Genomic DNA, 20,480 nt, shown 5'->3' on the forward strand with positions numbered 1-20,480 from the left:
TAGCACAATGCCGTAACACTCAATTACATTAATGTTAAGAGTCCAGCCCAGCCAGTTCCTTCCAGCAAGCAGCATCAAACGATATGATGTATATCACTTCCTGAGGACAATTTGCAGTCTTTTGTCCCACTTTATTTATGAATGGGTTATGAAAGAGGCGACTCTCGTGACCGTGCTAACCTTTCAGTTCCATCCCTTACGGCACAGAAAGTATTTTACAGGCAGGATGTATGCTAGCATGTTTGCCACCCACCAGAGAATGAATAAATCCCAGTCACTGAGCCGGGTGATTGTGGGAATCACTGGTTCAGCCAACCTTCTTGTCTCATTAGGTGACCTGGTATCTGAAGTGGCATCTCGTCCACTGGAGTTCTGGGCAAACACATGCTCCATAAGATAAGCGGCACAGTGTTTTCTGTAAATAAGGACCGCAGCGGTGGTGTCCTGTTTCAGCCTCACACTGGTTAGATGCTTCGAGTGCCACAGCATTCAAAAGGTATCACAGAATCCCGGAAAAATGTCACCTTCGACCTTTGGTGACACTGAAACCCGATCGTATTTTGACCCAAATTCTGAAGGCGCATCCGTGAGCTTCCCTTTAAAAGCGTGAAACATTAACTTCAGTGTGAATTGGACGGCACCCGTTGACGTTCAAGTCAGTTTTCCACTGCTTCTTCAATTGTCACAAGCCCGTTGGTGAAGCACTAGTTTTTGATCCCATGACTGTGTTTCCATGTGGTTATTCATTCCCATGCATGATCACAGCAATATTCAGGCTCTGATCGTGTGCTCACAGGCGTGTCTGGATTTCTTACCATCTCATCCGTTGTTACCAGGAGACACGCCACGGTAACCCTGGAACATCCATGTTTCTCAAAACTATGATATGATGATTACGCACTCAGAACATCACCAGGATACTCCAAAAAAAGAAAAACCTGATCGCGGCCAACTCATATCACTGCACCAGCCTGCTGCTGCTCGGACCGAATCACAATGAAAAAATGAACGCAGCTAAATTTGATCAAAAATCAATGTTCACTGGACCAAACCTCTGAGAACGGTGTCCGATTATAGCAGCCAAACGCTGCACAGCACAGATCTGTGTTTGCTGAGCCGAAACAAATGGATTTTTTTTTTTTTTTTTTATTAAGTGTAGCTGAAAATGTGATGTCAACGAATTTACACCATCTCTATAACCACTGAAATAATAGAGATTATAACATGTGTGTGGACAAGGAGCTGTTTTCATCATAGCAGCATGACACATATAGTCAGAGTCCATGCTCAAACTTTATATGTTCACATGATTGCTGCACATGGACAGATTATTAATGGGCATGGGTGCAGATTTGTAAAAGGCCCAAATTCTGTCCTACATGGGAAATAAATAGCCTTGGTTGTCATCCATTAATAGTTTAAATCAGCTAATTAGTTTGATCGGGGTGGTGCAGGTGTGGTGTGACCAGATTTGACTGACCAGGGCAAAATTGGCAAACATCCCCATAATTCATCACATTTCTTCTTTAAACATTCCTGCATACAGCCTCTCCAATCGGTGACACAAGCTCGGGCAAAACACAACATGCAGAAAAATCTTGTATAATCTTATAAAAAAAAATAGAGAGATGTTCTATTCGTAAGGCAGTACTGCTCCTCAGAAAAAGCTGAGAAAACAGGTCTTCGCGGCCTCTGATGGATTGTGACTGTGGTGTCAGTGTGCTGTCCAGCTGTAATATGAAAGAAGACATAAACAAAAACAGATGTAACTGGCAGATACTCAATAATAAAAGTTCACAAAAGGGTAAAAGAAAAAAAAAAAAAAAAGCACATCAGGCGATCCTATTTGTAACTGATGTCGGTCACTCTCCCCTGCAGAGTAACATTCACCCACTGAGTTAAATCTCTCTCAGCACCTTGTCTCAAGGTTAACTGCAATTCTGTGAGAGGACTCTGGATGTTCCTGTGTATGTAATTTACGTTTCGTCAATATACAGCGGCCGTGTGCCTGGTGATGACCATAATGCAGACCACTTCTCCACCACTTTTTTTTTTCTCTCTCTCTCTCTCTCTCTCTTGTCATCCCACTGAAACATCTTCTGTGGTTCGAGCGGGCTCCGCTGCAGCCTCTCTCAGCATCCCCTCTCTGTCAGCGCTCAGCATCACGCCGCCAATTCCTCCTTTATAGGAGCCCCGCCCCGAAATCAGTCGATCAAATTCAACATCGCACTCACCAGCGTCTGACCAATCAGAGCGCCGAGGGGGTGGTCTCGAGATGGTGGTCCGGGAGGCCGGTAGCCAATGAGCGCGCCGTGTGGACGGACAAAGAGCTCGCGTCAATGATCGTTGGTCGCCTGAATGGCACATTATTCATGTCCACGCTGAGCTTATTTAAGGAGACGCGATGTGGCGAGATCGCGGCATCCCTTATAAGAAAAAAAATAAAAAATGTGGCGGATGTCCTCCTCCTCCAGCTTGTCCTCCCGTGTGCTGAAGAAGCGAGACATGCAAACCTTGTGAAAGTTTTTTTTTTAATTTATGTGAGTCAAAAATGAAACCAGTCTCCCCTTCAACACGAGCAGTTCCACACACTAACCCCGGTTAAGCTCATTATAGAGCCGCTACAACTTACAACCTCCCCCGGCGGCCACGTAGATGAGCGAACTCTCCAGCCGCTTCATTCATAATCCTGACATGTTGAGTTACAGTGTTCGTACAAGCCAGGAAGTTCCAAATGTGATCACTGGCAGGGTTAGGCATCAGTGTCAAACTCAAAATGAAGCACTGACAGGCCATAAAAATACAACATATGACATTAAAAAAAACGTGAGCAAAGGCGTGTAAGAATGGGAATTAGCTGGGGGAAAAAAGCGTTGTTTTAGGTTCATAATCACAATAATTATCATCAGTCATCAAGCCGTGTAAGCAGTGCTCCATCAATGCTTTTCCACTCGCTTTTTTTTTTTTTACACACACAACACACGCACGCACACACACCCACCGCCCATGCAGCCGCCCCAAAACGACGCTTTTCGCCTGACCGACTTCATTAATGCGTAGAGGAAGGGGAGGAGGTGGACAGCTCTTCTTCTACGTCCCGATGTGCTGAGAGCTGCTGTTTCACTTCACCACCGCCTCCGAGCAGCGCAGTCCTTCCCCCTCTCCTCTCGTGTGATCCCGTGTGTTTTCTGGACGAAAACGGGTGCCAACATTGATTTTGTATATATATTTTTTTGATAGTCGCTGTGTGTTTTTTGTTTCTTTTTGTATTTCTCGTACCCGGGGAAAGAGAGAGAGGCACTCCAGGGCGGTGAAAAGAGCGACAAGTTTAAAACCCGCAGCGGATCCTCCGGAGGTTTCACGACCCACACACACCTTCAGCTATCAAGAGATCTGTGTGTGTGTGAGCGAGAGAAGAGTTATCATCGACTTCAGTGAAGTTTTGTTCAATCAAACACCGAGGGGGGACAACACATCCGCCATCCAGCATCATGACTCGGAGGTCCTGTGCCATTTACGCCACCGGCATCGTGTGCGCTCACCTCCTGATCGTGGGGATCGCCCTGGTCGTGGCTCAAGTCTTCCAAACAATGATCCACAGCCGGCTAAAAAAAGTGAGTACAGCCCATCTTTGTGTTAACTGTCACATTTTGCCTCCCATCGGTCGCACTTGAGGGTGGTTTTTAAACGTGTCATCTGCAGCGGCCAGTCATCCGCATGCAGCATCGTTTCACCGGTAGTAGGTCACAGGATCACACAGCCTGTGTTATGTGTGTGTGTTTTTTTAATGTCCGTCCGTTTCATGTTTTTTTTCCTGCTTCACATTTCTGCAAACCCTCTCCACGAATCCGCATGATCCTTGGATCGGGCAGCGTGTAAAAGTCCCGTTACATGGCTGTGCAGCTCGCATTAGGACACACGAGTAACACCGGCGTGTGTGTTTGAACAGTACACACGGGAGCTGTCTCTGCACCGTAGGTAGAAAACCCCCTGCAACTCCCACAGGGGGGAATAATGATCGTGTGACTTTATCATGACCGTGGCTCGTTCTGTGTTTTTTGTTTTTTTCATGGTGTGTTTTTACTCCCCCTGACACACCTTTTTAACATTCTTTCACTGGTGTGCAGCGTTAATATGAATCGGGCACACAGTCACATGACTCAATCAAGGCTCTGAATTGAAAAAAAAAAAAATGGGATTAAAGGCATGATATGTGATTTATCCTGGCTCGTGTTGAAGGATTTTTGATAAGCAGCATCATGCATCATGACCTGGTGACACATTTCTGTCCCTGCAGGCTTGAATGTGTTGACTTCTGGGTGGTTGGGTGTACAAGAGAGACCGGGTGGGCAGTAGTAGTAATAGTAGAGCTAGTGAGTGACATGGTGGGCAGTGGGGGTGGAGGTGTTCAGGTCTTGAGGAATGGGGGAAGGGAGCCTGGGTGAGTGGACACAAGAGTCTCCCCCCCTCTCTCTCTCTCTCTCTCTCTCTCTCTCTCTCTCTCTCCCTCCCTGACTTCCAGTGATGGAGATGTGTCAAGTTTTACAGGATGGTGCGACAGCCATCCACCTTTTTTTGTGGCAATCAGGCACCCCGTCTTGTGTAAACCAGACTGACATATTCGTCTAGGCGTTAAAAGATAAATGCTGGTTTAAAAGCTGTCTCAAGACCTGAGGGGAGTTTAAGGTGGGAGTTCCGTTGATGCAGATGTAGGCTATGAACGGGAATTTCCCCCCGAACCCCGCCGATTCACTCGTATCAAATTGCGATACTGGCCTGTTTTGGGTCTTGCTGCTTCGCAAATCCATAACGGCTGCCTTGAGATGAGTTCTGCATAAGTAGCACGACGCATACTCTTCGCTTAACCCCCTTTGTGTGTGTGTGTGTGTGTGTGTGTGTTGTCTTATGAAGTGCAGTCAAGTTAAAGTGTAGTTTGGGAAAGGTTAATCAAACTCAGATCTTTAACATTTATAATATCAGCCAGGTATTAATACAATTACAAAGATACAAGCTGTTCTTGGAGGAAATTAAGGTGCACAGAGCACTGTTTGAGGCTAGAAAAAGGTGGCAGGGTCCGCCACATATTAACGAAGTAAAACCGTGTGAAATTGTGTTGTACTTCAAGATCAGTTTCTGTTTTTATTCAACTCATTAAGGTATAAAGATAAAGGGTTTCATTAATTTAGTTTGTTTAGAAAAAAAAAAATAAAACTGCCAATGAAGCTTTTTCTCTTCTGATTAATTGCTCTTCCCCAAAACTACACAGTGCTCCTTTTAAACATTTATTTCTGACCTTAGTTTTATTAAAAATGCAATTATGAAATGTGGTTTGATCAGTGGAGTTCTGCAGGGACGCATATATATTTTGGAGGACTCGTGGGCCATTAGTGTTTAAATTCCAAGTGTCTGCCTGGTACTGTATTTTTGGGCTGATGGGGTGGCAACCTGATGGGGTGTGGTTGGGGGGGGGAGAGGTAGCAGCTGACACCCGATCCCCCCCTTCAGCCCTGCTTAAATACCTCACATTCCTCATATGGACATTAATCTCTGTGTTGGATGCTGCGTGCAACTACTTTAAAACCTCTCTTCTTCTTTTCTTCTTCTTCACCAAGTCTGCTCCCTCCCTTTACTTAAGCAGAGGAAAAAGCCGTGGAAAGCTCAACACAATATTCGTCCAAGTAGGGGACTGGCGAACGGCTCCCTCGGTTAAATTTAGGTCCGACTCTCGTTTGTCTCTCATTCCCAATCCCGGCAGCATCCCAGGGGATCCAAATTAAAAGAGTCAGTCAAAGTTCATCAACGGGGGGGAAATAATTCTGATGTGGCCGGCGATTACATGAAATGACAGCATAGCTAATCCTCTTTGGCCACAGTCTCCCCATTGAATTAGGTGAGTAGAGACATGCTGAATCGACTCCAAAAAAATCTACCTAATCTGATGTCCCACCGTGGCTCTGCTATAATGATGTAGCCCAGTTGTTGCGGGACAAGTCGAAAAGATTTCCTCCAGGAGACAGACTCTTTTTCTGTCTGCTGAGCTGGGCGTGGAGGAAGGCAAGCGCATAAGCCACGCAAGGAATTTGACAGACTTCTTGGCCCCAAGGGCATGATTTTTGCCTGGGAGCAAACGTCGTATTGCCTTGTTGTTGCTCCTGCCTCAGCCTATCCAGAGTCGCCGTGCTCACACCAGGAAGCTTAGAAGGAGAGGGGAAAAAAAAAAAAACCACCCACTCGTGCCACTCCTCCCAGCCCAGACGCTTCAAGGTAGTTTGACTGATTGAGCATAAAGAAGTCAAGACCAAAGTCATGCTGGTAAAACTCAGTGTGTATTGCCTGAAAATGTGCCTGTGACGCACGGGAGGAGGCATTTGATAAACTTCTCTGGTTGTAATTCTGTTTTTTTTCTTTTTCTTTTTTAATTGTTTTCCGCACGCTGTTCCAAGCAGGATCTTGTCACGCCACACCTAACTGAGTTCCGCCTGGAGTTGTTTGACTAAGGCCCGGTTCAAGCTGCCATTGGTGTTTTAGAGTCTTTCAAACTCATTCAACCTGTATTTTGGTTACACTGACAGACCTCTCCACGCTGTCCCTCACTTGTCTTTTTTTTCTGCGATAGATGAAGGTTTTTCCAGAAAACAGATGATGACAGCATGATGGTCATAGAACTTAGATGAAGGCCTTTCAAAAGACCTTTGCTCAAGGTTGGCAAACACAGAGATGTAGGCCACAGTCGCTCAGTCCGTCAAACGCTCGCAGGAGAAAGACCAGACGGGGCAGAATCCTGTTTCAAAAGTGACAGAGTTTGCATTTTGTGTCCACAAATTAGGTCAGCGCTGCTGGTTTGGGGTGATGTTGGGTCATCATAGCCATACGGTTTTACAGCGCCACCTACTTTCACTTCACTTGTTAATTAAGTCAGAAAAAGATCAAGACTCAGGAGGATCTCAGTGCTTAAATACCTCAAGTTCATTTTTAAGTGCGTCTTCTCTGATTCTGCAGACAGTTTTTGAATCTGAGCAGCTGTGACAAAAGAGGACACGTAAAGGCCACTATGTGCTCATGAAGACGAGAGCAACGATTACTGCAGCTGCAACAATTAATCAGTTAATTCATATTTTGTGAAGATGTACTTGTTAACGGGTTTTGGCCTGTTCTGTGGACAAAGCATTTTTGCATTTTTATTTTGAGTATTTTTGGTAATTTACAGATTAAACCATAAAAGACTACTAAAGAAAAGAATCAGCAAATTAAATGATAATGAAATTATCTTTATTTGCAGCCCTAAATCACTGAAAAATCACTTTTACACCCACCCGCTCCAATTTAGCCTTTTTTTTTTTTTTTTTTTACCCCTTAGCTACTGAATGTTTGAATCTTCCGTTTCCTCTCAGTTAGTTGATCAGGCTCACCTTTTTCTTATAGGCTATCAAAGCAGCTATTTCAGTCAACTCCTCTTTAGATCTAACATGCAGCAAAATTTAAACAAAACCCAGGAAAACAATTCTATAGAGCAAAACGCATTTGAAGGTTGGAAGTTGTAACCCAAACAGGAAGTGACAGCCACACCCTAAGCTATATTTTCTCAACGGCAAGTGCGGAAGACGATGTAAAGCCTCTCACAAGTGCACCCTGCTAACACGCAGAGGAAACTGTTTTTTTTTTTTCAGGAACCCCACATGAAAAAGACACGAGCTGCTCTTTCTTCTTTGAAAACATCTTCCAAGAAAGGAAAAAGTGAGCTCAGTTTTCCTGAGTCACAGCACACCGGTTGTTGTCTTACACAGTGAATGGTCTGTGTAAAGGTTACTGTTGCCCATGCTCAGACATGTGTGACCAGGCTTATGTCATCTGTGAAATCACAGCCACCCTGTACTATTCCTTCGTACTTGCTTTGGCTTGCACGGTTTGAATACAAAAACTCACCTGACATCCTGCGTGGAGTCGGATCGCCTGTGCTGCAGAGATGCTAGAGTGTCCTTTCCACTGCAACACATTTCTGGGTTGTGTGGGCTGACAATAGCCCACAGTCAGATTCTTGCCTAGGCTTGCTGAGGTCAGATGCAGGGTACAGAAGATTTTCTGCCTTTCCTGACGCGTTCTTTTTAAACATTTTTTTTTTTAGCCGTGGTGGACTTTTCTCTGCCTCCCTCTGGGTTTCGAGGTCTTGGCCCGGGACCAGCTTCTCGCAGAAAAAGTGCCTTGTGTGCTCTCGGAAGGCACTCATTCATAACAAGGGCTTTGAGTGGAAGAACTCACATTTGGCACTTTTGAAGTATAAATTACGAGAGCTTTTTTTTTTCGTCATTTTTCCTCAATTTGTTAATGTATTTTCTTGTTTTTTTTCGATAGGAAATCACTCTGACAGAGAAGAGCCAAGTGTTTGAGGGATGGAAGAATCCACCTCCACCTGTTTATATGGAGTATTACTTCTTCAACGTGACCAATCCAGAGGTGTTCCTGGCAGGCGGGAAGGCAGCTGTTAAACAGGTCGGACCCTATACTTACAGGTAGGTTAACAAGTGGTGATGGGGAGAGGAAACTGGCGGTCATTTAATTCATGTTTGTTAAAGTCCCCTTTTTAAAGAGGGCCATCTCACATCTTGTCCACCTGGAAACACTTTGTCAGTGCAGTGTGAAATCAAAACAAAAGACATCTGGACCGACTGACCAATGTCCTTTCCACACCAGGGAATACAGGCCACGGGAAAACGTGACTTTCTTGGAGAATGGCACCAAGATTTACGCCCTGAACCCCAAAACCTTCGTGTTTGTGCCCGAGAAGTCAGCCGGTGATCCTGAGGTTGACATCATCAGGACTGTCAACATCCCATTTGTGGTAAGACATGGTGCCTATACAGGATGAAATGTGTGTTATTATGACCTGCAGCTGCTACTTTAGGGAGTCATTTGATTGGCATGTGTGTTTTTCCTCAGGCCATTGTCCTCTTAGTTTTGTTGTGACATTTTGATATCCTGAACATACAGTCTTGGCCACATGAGGCCAAGACAAACAAGCCATCATGCATTGCAAACTTAAGCTGATTTGTGTCTCTCTCCATTATCTGTTTTTTTTTTTTTACTTGACTCGCATTGTCTCTCATCCCCAGGCGGTGATGAACGAGCTGAACTCCTACTCCTTTTTCCTGCGAACTGTAGTGTCCATGTACATGAACAGCCTGGGCATCGAGATATTCATGAACCGAACCGTCCACGAGATTCTGTGGGGCTTCAAAGACCCTCTTCTCACGAAGATCCACAGCATGAAGCCCGAAGTGGACGACCATTTTGGACTGATGTGGAAGGTAAGCGCGGCGGTGTTCGGGATGACTCAGGCTTGATGACACTATAGTGCAAAAACCTCAAGAAAACTCTTGCGTGTTGGTCGTTAGGGGTTACTAACACAACAGACGAGTGGGACCGTCTGTGGTTGACTATCATAAGAGAAGTGAGACTGGCCGCGTGCTGATTGAAGATGCTTGTATTTCCTGTTTAGAGAGCAACGTAGGCATCTTGGTGACAACGCCAGTCTTGTGATGATGAGTGCAGCATTTTTAGTTGCTGAAATACAGCCAATAGTCGATTAATTGATCAGCTGATGAGAGGAAATAAGCTAGTGGGGAACTGTTTCAAGCCTTTGATTGATACATATCTACGTGTAATATCTATGATTTGGGTGGACATAAACAAGCAATTTGAAGACATCAGAATGAAGGAAGTAAAAGCAGAAAAAAGGTAGATTCCACAAGATAATGATATTCCATAGACAATGTCATGATGTGATTATTCTGCGCAATAATGGGCAGATTTATCAGCTGTGAAACTGCTTGTTAGTTTTAAGTCATGAAAAATAAAGAACGCCCTCTAAAAAAAAGTCAGTCACCGAAGTTTTTTCTATTTTTCAATCATCTATTACTGCCTTATGGTATGGGAGTCCTGTGAAAAAACAACAAGGGGCATGCCAGCGGCTGATACAAAGCAGTATTTATTTCACAATTCCCATGGTCCTTTGTTAACAAACATAAACACTGTTTCTGACTCATTGCCTCCCCGCTGTATCCTCGACAGTTGTCGGTCAGAGCGGCTTTGTCTGAACCTCTTGTCTCGTCTTGTTTTCCACAGAAAAATGGCACCCATGAAGGAGAGTTTGTGTTCCACACCGGCGAGGAGAACTACATGGATTTTGGCAAGATTGACACGTGGAACGGCCTGAGGTAAGGACCGATCTTTTCTTCAATGAAACACTTATCAGCACCCGGTTTCCACTTGCATAGTTATATCACATATTTACCTTGTTACAAAACGTGTATTGTAACAAGTCCAGAGGAGAAGGCCTTTGCTCCCTGGTTTGAGGTAGAACACGATTGCAAAATGAATGAATGGATATCCAAAGTGACTTTGTACTTCGAGTGTAGTCAGCATGTGTATTTCATGTGTAAGTATTCAGGTCCCTTACTTAATTCAATTCATGGGATTCATTTTTCCAACATTTGTTGAATAAATAAGAAATCACGCTTTGGAACTGTTAACCAGAGCTGTGGCCATTAGTCAATTAATCAGTAAATTAAATATAATAATAAGCTTATCCTGTTTTAATGTTTAACAGTGTGTATTTTATGAACTGGATGTATTTCAAATGTCTTAATAAGTAGCTATAGATGACAAATAAATGTAGTGGAGTAGAGGTGTTAAACAGCATAAAATGACAATAACCACTAATACCACCTTTTTTATTTTTTTTAATCGACAGGAAAATGTCGTGGTGGTCTTCCAATCAGAGCAACATGATCAACGGAACGGACGGCGCCGTCTTCCACCCTCTGATAAGCAGGAACGAGCTGCTCTACATCTTCGCTGCGGATCTCTGCAGGTATGCATGTGTTGCTTATGTGGCTTTAAACATTTACAGCAGAAGCGTCCCGGCAGGGCGTGGTCGAGAACTTCCAGTGACTCGTTAGCTTGTCAGGAAATTACAGCTGAGTCAGGCACAATACGCTTACAAATCCGCTGATTAGGAGATTGTGGTTCTTACAACTCCTGATAAGGAGTCCGATAAAGGTAAAACACACGTGGGAATGTCAAAGAGTTTGACCTAGACACACCTGGGATGCTTTAAGGAATGATTATACAGGAAGTGAGGTCACCTGTTTACTTTTCATGTAATGATTGCCTGGGATTTTCCTCCTCTTGATAGCCCTTCATTAACAGCTTCTTAACAAGAGATAGCTCTTACTTTATGTTTCCTTAAATCAGGCCCTCTGCTTGTTCTCTTTCCTTAGGTCTATCCATCTGGCCTATGTGAAAGACGTGGAGGTCAAAGGCATCCAGGCGTTCCGCTTCGCACCTCCCAGTGACGTCCTCATGAGCCCCAAAGACAACCCCACTAATGCGGGCTTCTGCGTGCCGGCTGGAGACTGTCTCGGCACCGGGGTGCTTAAAGTCAGCGTTTGTCGAGAAGGTAAGCAAGTGCACCATTTCCCCTCTCTTCTGTTGCCACATAGTCTGACCCACTTTCCTTTTGACGGCCCCTAACCAGTCCAGTGGCACAGTCCCAAACCCCCCCTTTTTTTACCCCCCAAAAATGTCCTTTCGCTGGGCGACCGTGTCCCCTGCCTGCTATCTGACATTCCCTCTGTTTGAGCATGCTGGATTTTACTCAATACACGGTTCAATGATTAACTGTGCTGACTGTGTGTTGAGGCTATTGAAGTATTTTATGGTGGTCATTGAGTGGAGTCGGATTGCTCTGATAATGATTGTCAAGGGGAATACAGGATCAGATATGCTACTGTTTCTCTGCTGTTTGTATATATTCATACTTTTATTTTTTACATTTGTTTCACCATTTGCTGTCTTAGTTGAAGAAAACACTTCTAAAACCAAAATGTGTATTTATTAATGTTAGAAAAAAAAGGGTTGGCGCTTACTGAACTCCTGCCTTGCTAAAACCTCATTGGCTGCCTACATCAGCTCCTCTGATTCACATGAGGCAAACGCGTCTGATTGGACAGATTTATGTGATGCTAGTCGGAGAGCCAATCAAGAGCGAGCTCTGTTGTCATGTGCCAAGTGGTGTCATTCTGAAACAGCCTGTGTGGGTGAAACCATAAAAAAAGAAAAAAAAATCCAGATTTTGTCACAGCTGCATAATGTTTGGCCATAAGCATCCTCTGTAGTAATTTAGTGCAAAACACCAAATGATTTCTTGCTCATAACCTCAGTTTCCTTTCAATTGGGCTATTTTTGCAACAGCAGAAGTATGTCTTTAGGGCAGAATCTAGTATCTTTAGATTCTGTATGACTAGATGTGGCTTTATTCAGATCAAAATATAATAAATATGTAAAGGTTTCAGCATTTCTCCCCAGGATCATACATTACTGGCAGCCAGAAGAAGTATTTGAAACAGAATTATGAAACATAACTTAAGAAAGGCATCATTGATTTGATGAATTGATTAATGAAATGCAGAAAAAATTAAAAAGAAAGAGGGAGCATGTGGTTAAAAAAATGAGAGTGGTACAGCCCAGGTGCAGCACTAATGTAGAGGCATTGCAGAAAGCATGTGTTGCTGTTGCTGAGGATGATATTTGAAAATCTGTTAATCAACCCCGACAGAGGTTCCTTCCTACCATGTGTCCGTCGTTATTAACATTTATGTCATTGAAATTTGGACCTTTTTGAACCGAACCTCTTTGAATTTGTGGAGTGAATTTTCAAAGAGAAATGTAAATATAACGTACATATAGCTTTTAAGAAATGATCTGAGGACGGGCAAGGACAGGTTCTTACAGGAGTGCTCTTGACTGTGTGAGCTTATCATTACAGCACAACCTCAAGCACACATTCTTTATGCTTTATGCTATCTGCTGCATTATCAGCTGCAGATATGTACCCGTATATCTTATAGCTCTGCTCTTCAAAATACCATATAGTTTGTTGTTTTTGTTTTTTTTTTTTAATCTTATCTCACGTTTCTGCTTTCATCCTTTCCCAGCCCTTGTTACGTCATTTCAGGATGCAAACATTCACTGATCCTTGTGTTTGTCCTTCAAGGTGCTCCCATCGTCGTGTCTTTCCCCCACTTTTATCAAGCGGACCCGAAGTACATCAACGCGGTCGATGGGCTCAACCCCAACAAGGAGGAGCACGAGACGTACCTGGACCTGCAGCCGGTACGACATTATGTATTTATTATCCCAATAGATTAGTCATGTGGAAGGAATCTGTGTTCAACCTTGATCTATTGGTTTACTATCTTTATGACCATTTTTATCTTGACAAGAATGGTTGTTTTGACTCATAGTAATAGCTCCTCTTGTGTTCATTTGCACTGATGGTTCTTCTGCATTTTTTTGGTCAGACAGCATCATTGAGGAGGAAAGGCCTCTGGAAATATTTGTTTTAAAATAAGTTTTGCTTTTTTCATAATACTTAATTGCAAAAGAGCATACCTTAGTTCCTCACCTGCCTTTAGTCTTTAGTCCACCTTTAGTCTTAGTTCTAGCATTTTTAGAATATTCATTTTTGTACTGGTTAAAAAAGAAAGGCAAAGAAAACTGATTAAAACCTGGGAAACTGTTACCTCTCAAGGCTAAATTTTATGGAATGGATAAAGAGATAAGAGAAAGAATAAGTGACATGTTGAACTTTAGTAGTCACAAAACACAACAGATGAAAGAAAAAAGGAAAATGAAATAACAGGAAAAAAAAAACAAAAATATAAATATGTATATGTTATTTAGTTCACAATACGTAAAGACAGCAATTATTGAACCCCGGACATAGAATATGACGTGAGAGGTGGAAAAAAGGAAGGAATCAAGTCTCTAATCTGCAGTTCACTGAAACCTCTGCTTTCATTTTTTTTTGTTTTATTTAGACCACAGGTGTTCCCATCCGTGCCTGCAAGAGAGCTCAGCTCAATATCATCCTGAAGAGAATCCCAGGCTTCCCGTAAGCTGAACTTTGTTGATCTCTGACCCACTTCGCTGTTCTCACAATCTGCCCCAATTTCGGCCACATGTTGAGCCAGATGTCCTCCCTGACCTCCCCGTCTTCTCTCTCTCTCCTTCTCCCCTGCAGCAAAACCAAATTAATCAATGAGACCATTTTCCCCATCATGTTCGTCAACGAGGTGAGCGTTTCCCTTCAGTTCGGTCTGAGACACACCTGTTCTCATGAGCGAAAGAAACACTAATCAATAATCGCCTCTCTCGAATATAGACGGCGACTATCGACGATGAGTCAGCATCCCAGATGAGGACGATGCTCTTGATCGTGACCCTTGCGTCAAACTTCCCTCTGCTCATCGTGGGCATGGGTATCATCCTGCTGTTCGTGCTCGTCATCTTGTTCTGCCGAAACCGCCAGAAGAAGGTAGGAGCTGCCCCCCTGTTCTTCTGGACTGGAGTGTAGTATTAATCCACAGTTACCCTGGTCTGACAAGTGTGTGCTACCCACTGACATTAGCTCACAGAGTAAATGAGAACTAGACTCATGGGTAGTAATATACCACAATATATGCTGTAGTGTTTTGAAGAGTTTTACTGTTTTGTTTTCTTTGCATGGTTAACAGTTTCCCGAGCTGCCGCAGGTTTTAACCCCAGGCTACATGCATGTTAACTAACAAACTGCATGATCCCTGCGCAGCAAAGTCAGCATGAACAGTTTCCCACAATTCTGGATCAAATACTGTAATTTAAAACATTTTTTGCCTTGCCTTGCCTTGCCAAATGTTTTCTAACAGTCGATCGCATCTCTGATGTGTCGACGAATTCTTGGATTCAGGAAGGAAGTGTTTTAGTTTCCCTTCTGTTCAGTCTAGCTGTGAACTAGAGTAGCACTATAGATTAGCAAGGTGCATTGAACTGGAGTAGTCCCGCGAATGTATGTATGCAGTGCATGTTCAGCTCTTATCTCTGGCAGCGCAGGATTGTTGATCTGAACCCTGGCCTCACCACCCTCAGATTACAGATTAAGGATTATCATAGTTCAGGTTATTCATTGCAGAGTGTGGCCTGCAAAACGAAAAAGGAATAGTCTGATATTTTTTGAGAAGTATTTGCTTTTTCTTTTTTTCTTTTTTTTCCCATCTGAGCGTTAGATTAGAAGATTGACACCACTCTTGTGTTTGTATGTTAAATATGAAGCTACATCAAGCTGAGTTGACTGGAGCCTGGGGGGGATTAGCTAGTTTAGCTTGGGCAGCAACAGAATTTAATGTTTTGGGTTGTTTTTGTTTTTTTTTTTTAACTTTTTGAACGGATTAAACAAATGAATATCAAAATGCTAAATTAGTGAGCTTTAGATGTGCTGATATTTGAACTTACTGCTAGGCTAGCTGTTCCTTCTGGTTTCCAGTCTTTATGCTAAGATAAAATCCAAAATAATATAAGATAAGATATCTAAGATAACTGACTGTAGCTTCGTACTAAGTTTACAGGACTAAGAGTGTTATTTTTGTTCTTGTCTTATCTCTCGGATAGAAAGCAGATACAAGTATCTCCCAAAATGTCAAACTATTTCTTTAACGTGCACACTTGCAAGTTTAGCTTAGAATTGAGAAAATGTTAAAACATGCTTAATTGCAATGTGAACAAATGTTGTATTAACCATGTTCTAATTTTAATTTTCTGTAACCCCCCTTTTTTCCTTTTCTGTTTTAGAACGAAGTAAAACGTATTGATTTTACTGAAGCTTTTCATTCTTTTACTGTAAGTCTTAATTTTTGCCTTGTTTGCTATTCTCCTTTTTTAATTTATTATCATTTATCATCATATCTGATTATCATTTTTAATTATCCTCATGGGACATGGTATTCCATTATAAGTTCTCACCTCATGGTGTAATGTTTCTTTATCTTTAAGTTAATGTTTGGTGTGGTGGTTGTTTTCATAACTGGTGCACATTTAGATTGATGTGGTTCACTGCAGACATTTTAGTCAACACATTTTACCCCCATTTTATTGTCTGTTAAGTATTAAACAATATTCTGACGCCCCGCCACTTCAGTGGTTTGTACTAACGTCTCTCCTCCTGACTCTTCCTGCTCAGACGGCGAAAGATGACACGGCCTACACACAGGTCAGCGACAAACCCGACGAGCCGTCGGAAACACAGGCCACCCAGCCGATGAGGAACGGCTCCTACATTGCCATGTCTCCAGTGGAGGCCCAGAAGTGTTGATCGAGGATCCCCTCCCCAAGTGTGGCGCTCAGGAAGGGGGGTTAAGGGAGCAGCACATGGGTGTTACATTACCACGGGTGGGGGTTTACACACAGAATGGGCTCATTTTCACTTTTTTGGGGGATGGGGGGATGGGGGGTTGGGGAGGATGGGGAAAGGTGTGGGACACGAGCCCTGGTATAGGTTTAGTCAACAAAGACATTGCTCCTCTCACTGAGCCCTCTTATGACTGTCTATCCTCCTCTACTCTACCTGCTGAGCATGGCCCTCACTGCCTGCCGTACTGCAACACAAACTCCCACACTCTATTCCCCATTTCCGTCCCGGTTGGCCCAAAAGATGAAGGGACACTGAATGGGCTCAGCCGGGACAAGCCTTTTTTTCCGTAATTCTACTGAGGGAACGCGGTAGCATAGGTGTCGCCGCTGTACGCGGATGCATGACGTTCGGAGCCAACTGTACCAAGTAACATGGCTAAAAGAGAGTCTTTAGTATTCACCTGAACAACAGGGAGTGTTGTCACCATTGTATTCTTGCTCTCTCCTCTCCATCAGTGTTGCGTGAGGAGAACATTTCAAGCCAACAAGTTTCAAAAAGCCCCCTAATCCATAGGACAAAACTCCCCAAGCTCCCGGGCTCGGAGGATAAAATGGTTTTGCTAACAAAACTGAACTCAGCATATCCTTTTTATTAAAGACAAAAAAAAATAAGAAAAAACGGACTGAGCCAAACTATTTATAGCATTTTTTTGCCTTTTTTTCCTAAGATGAATTAGTGCACCTACACACCTACAGACGGCACTTCCAGTATCAGTTAGTGAACATGTGTGTGCACCTTTTGTCTTACACTTCAGTGTCCTGTTTTGATGGACAATGGGCAACTATTTTTCTTGATGCGGGCACAGCGTTGTGTGACACCTGGAGTGCTTGTGATTTTGACCTTCCCCTCATCGTTTTAGTCACCGTCACCCTTTTGTTTTGGTTGTTTTTTTTCCCCCCAGAACACTAGGTAAAAAAAAAAAAACTATCCAGAGACCTCAGCTACATTTCCAAGTCATCATTAGTGGAGGTGATGACTCTATAGCTGTGAAGTTGTTAGGAATGCAAGTCAGTAGCTTGAAAAGTTGCACCTTTTTTTAGGCTTCATCACGCATTCAAAACAAAAATGGAAAAAGAAAAAAACAACAAACACCAACAATACTTACAAGGGAGACTTGAACCTGCTTTCTGCCTTACAACGGTTCATTGTGTTCTTTATGTTCATACATTGTTCAAATAAGCTGGAAATCTCTTTTTTTTGTCATTATTGTACATATTTAAAGGGGAAATGTTGAGATACCTCTGACCAAAATCCAGCAAAGCAGTCCTCCTAGGTGTGCTGAAAGACACTAACTTTGCTCTGGTGTCGACCGCTCCTGCACGTCTACACTGTTACCTATTAGAGAAAGCACAATTTGGATTGCTAAAACCAGTCCTCACACAAGGCTACCAGGTTTTTTTGTCCTGTTTTATTATTATATATATTTACAGCTGATCTGTTAAAGACACTGACAAGTGCCGTGAATATTTGAACAAAAAAAAAAAAAAAACTAGAAAAAAGAAGTGGAATCATTGGGTTTTGAGGGAGCCCTGTCCGCCACTCGCTCGCCGCTGTGCAGTCATTCAGTTTTGCCAAGGAGCTGTAGGCATTCAGGCAAAATCGCAGCACACAGCACTTGAATCACTGTTTGTCTTATGTTTTTTCGTGTGGTGTTTTCATTTCTCTGTCCGCCACACACTGTCACGTCACATCGTCAAAAAAACCCAGTGGTAGTCGCTAACGGGATGTGAATTTAAGGCCATAACACTGTCAGCGTGGAAAATTCCCTGCACTTTGCCTGGAAATTGTGCCCTGTTTATTGTCATTGTTTTGTTTTGTTTTTTGTTGTTGTGGTTTTTTTTTTTGGTTTTTTTTTCTTGTCCTGTTCATTTCAATGCAGGTGGTCCAAAAGTTCAGAACATTTCAATGGTTTGTCCTCACTAGTATTGGTTTCATTATGAAGGATGTTGTTGAGAGGGAACAACAGACATCCACATCTCTGTGTTACTCGCTTTTCAGCACATGGAGTGTCTTCTTTTGATATACTTTTGTATTTGTTATTGCTGCTAAAAAAATGCCATAACCTATGGACTTGTACTTGTATATGTGGTATTTACCATATTGTGCTCATTTCAGGTTGGCACACAGTAGGCTCTCCTCTGTGTGTCGCCAAACCCTTTGTGACGCCTGAGCACAAGATACAAAGCCCAAAGCTTGCTGCCATTTACTGGAATTAGCAGTTATAGTTATCACTAGCAACACTTTTGTAAAGTTATCACATTTAACCACTCTATTAGCTGAAGATCTGACCATATCGCATGTACCGTTGGGTCTTATTATAGGATTAGTGACAGTTCGCTGGAGGTGCACAAAAAGGGCGAGCCGCTTCAGCACCATCTAAGATTGGTGTCAGAAGTCTGATACTGGGATTAATATCACTGTGGTGGAGAGTAAAGTAGTTCTTTTTGTAAAAAAAAAAAAAAAAGTTAAATCAATTCACTAAAGGCCTTTTTATTATCACCTACATGCAAGTGACCAACATCTCATTGCAAACTCCATCCACCTTTTTAAAAGGAAAAAAAATCATGACTTGAACCTGATAGACCTTAATCCCAAGAGGTGAAGTGTGTCAGTTCAAACGCACACCTGAGCCATCATTCCTCCACCGTCTGACTTCTACTACACTGACCTTTGAGTCCAATCATTCAAGTCCATTGGCTCGTCCCTGCTTGACCAAAGATAACCTACATAGATCTGCCCCAGCGCCGTGTTTACTCTCCTCTGCGATAACGGCCATGCCGAAAAACCACCACCAACCTTTTTTTTTTTTTTTGGGAATCGTGCCACCACTTACATACAAGTATTTGCAGCAATGTTGTGTGAGCATGAACGGATGCGTGTATGCACCTTTTTTACATCAAGGCAAAACTAAAAGGAAAAAAAAAGACAAGAAAATTCACATGGTTTGATTGGTATTGCTTTTTTTGTCACCAAGAGCAAATGGAAGTAATCGATGCTCTCTGCGAGCAGATCTCAGTATTATGTAAAACAAAGCAATACATAACCGTATGAAATAAATTGTGGATGTTTTGTAAGGGGCCACACTATATTTATGTATCTTTTGTTTTCTTTTTTTCTTTATTTTTGGTTTCACTTGTGTAGAAGTATGTCCTTTATTTTTCTGTAGTGTGATTTAGTCATTTTGTTTAACAAAAAAAAAAAAAGTTCAGCACATTTCATTTGGGATCATTTCAATGATTTTCACATGGAAAATACAAAAAAAAAAATTAAAAAAGAATTTAAAAAGTGTAGAAGATGGACCAGTATGCCACACTGGGAGCTGCCAGAACCCTGTAAAGTGTCTGTAAAGAGTGTTCATGAGTGGTTTAAGATTGTGTGTGTTGGACGAGTATGAGATCTTGTGTGAGAAAATTTGTGTTTGTGGAGCCAGTGCACCATTTCTGTCGAACTGGAGTGATTTTTACTGGAAGGCTGATTATCTTGATGACTGAGTAAAATAAAGCATTGATGCTGTGTAACCTATCTAGAAGATGAATGAAGCCCTCCTTCAGGGATGAGCACTTGTGCCATACCATCCTTTTTGTTATTTTCCCCCGCCCCCATTAATTTGCTCAAGTCACTAACAGACATTTCCTGTTGAGATATACTAATTTGTTTTGCTGCTGAAAATGACAATCCTGCTTGTCATGCTAGGTGCAAAATGAATTCAATGTAATATCTATTTTTAGTTTTGATAATTTACACTGCACAGATGTTTCTACAGTGCTTTTGTAAACATTTCTAGTGTATTTGCAAAAAAATAAAAGTTGCATTCAAGTGCAAAGTTCAACACGGTTGTCTTCTGTCTTCTGTATAAACTGTTGGGGAAAAATACAAATAAATCAGTCTGGGAACAAAACTGATGAACGTACCCTGACAAAGTATCTTGGTGTGAATTATAAGAAAAATTAGACGCGTGAAAAATTTAAACGCTACTAATGATTTAACTTTGATAACCGTCTGAGTTCACGGCTTAACATGGTGATCTGTGTGTTTATTTAAAGCTACAGCTGGCAGCTTTGCATATTCGATCTTGTATGGATTAAACAAATAACATATAACTTGTTCTTTAGTTCGCTTCAGCTGTTGTTGTAGTTGAGCTGGAGGGCTAGCTGTTTCCCAGTGTTTCCAGTGTTTATGCTAAGCTAAGCTAATCGGC

At 42.5% G+C, this 20,480-nt stretch overlaps 1 protein-coding gene across 2 annotated transcripts; it reads left to right on the forward strand.

Annotated features, from left to right (window-relative positions):
* Window positions 1-3,027: 3,027 nt before the first annotated feature.
* scarb2a (scavenger receptor class B, member 2a) lies at window positions 3,028-20,111 on the forward strand. Of its 2 annotated transcripts, XM_037097832.1 has the most exons (13): window positions 3,029-3,614; window positions 8,350-8,507; window positions 8,689-8,836; window positions 9,108-9,302; window positions 10,120-10,211; window positions 10,748-10,867; window positions 11,277-11,455; window positions 13,052-13,170; window positions 13,878-13,951; window positions 14,081-14,132; window positions 14,222-14,374; window positions 15,664-15,711; window positions 16,052-20,111. In XM_037097832.1, the coding sequence occupies exons 1-13, from the start codon at window positions 3,492-3,494 to the stop codon at window positions 16,181-16,183; spliced, it is 1,593 nt and encodes a 530-aa protein (XP_036953727.1). In that variant the 5' UTR covers window positions 3,029-3,491; the 3' UTR covers window positions 16,184-20,111. The 2 variants fall into 2 exon arrangements, with proteins under 2 accessions (XP_036953728.1, XP_036953727.1); XM_037097833.1 differs by lacking the exon at window positions 15,664-15,711 and having other exon boundaries at window positions 3,028-3,614.
* Window positions 20,112-20,480: the final 369 nt, after the last annotated feature.

Source organism: Acanthopagrus latus, chromosome 5 (genome assembly GCF_904848185.1).
Source record: "Acanthopagrus latus isolate v.2019 chromosome 5, fAcaLat1.1, whole genome shotgun sequence".
Taxonomy (NCBI): domain Eukaryota; kingdom Metazoa; phylum Chordata; class Actinopteri; order Spariformes; family Sparidae; genus Acanthopagrus; species Acanthopagrus latus.

What these genes read in the sequence shown, in the direction of transcription:
- scarb2a (XM_037097832.1), top strand. Translation starts at nt 3,492, where the DNA reads ATGACTCGGAGGTCCTGTGCCATTTACGCCACCGGCATCGTGTGCGCT. An exon ending in GACACGTGGAACGGCCTGAG is followed by an intron (nt 10,212 to 10,747) that starts GTAAGGACCGAT and finishes TTTAATCGACAG; the next exon opens with GAAAATGTCGTGGTGGTCTT. An exon ending in AAGCTTTTCATTCTTTTACT is followed by an intron (nt 15,712 to 16,051) that starts GTAAGTCTTAAT and finishes CTTCCTGCTCAG; the next exon opens with ACGGCGAAAGATGACACGGC.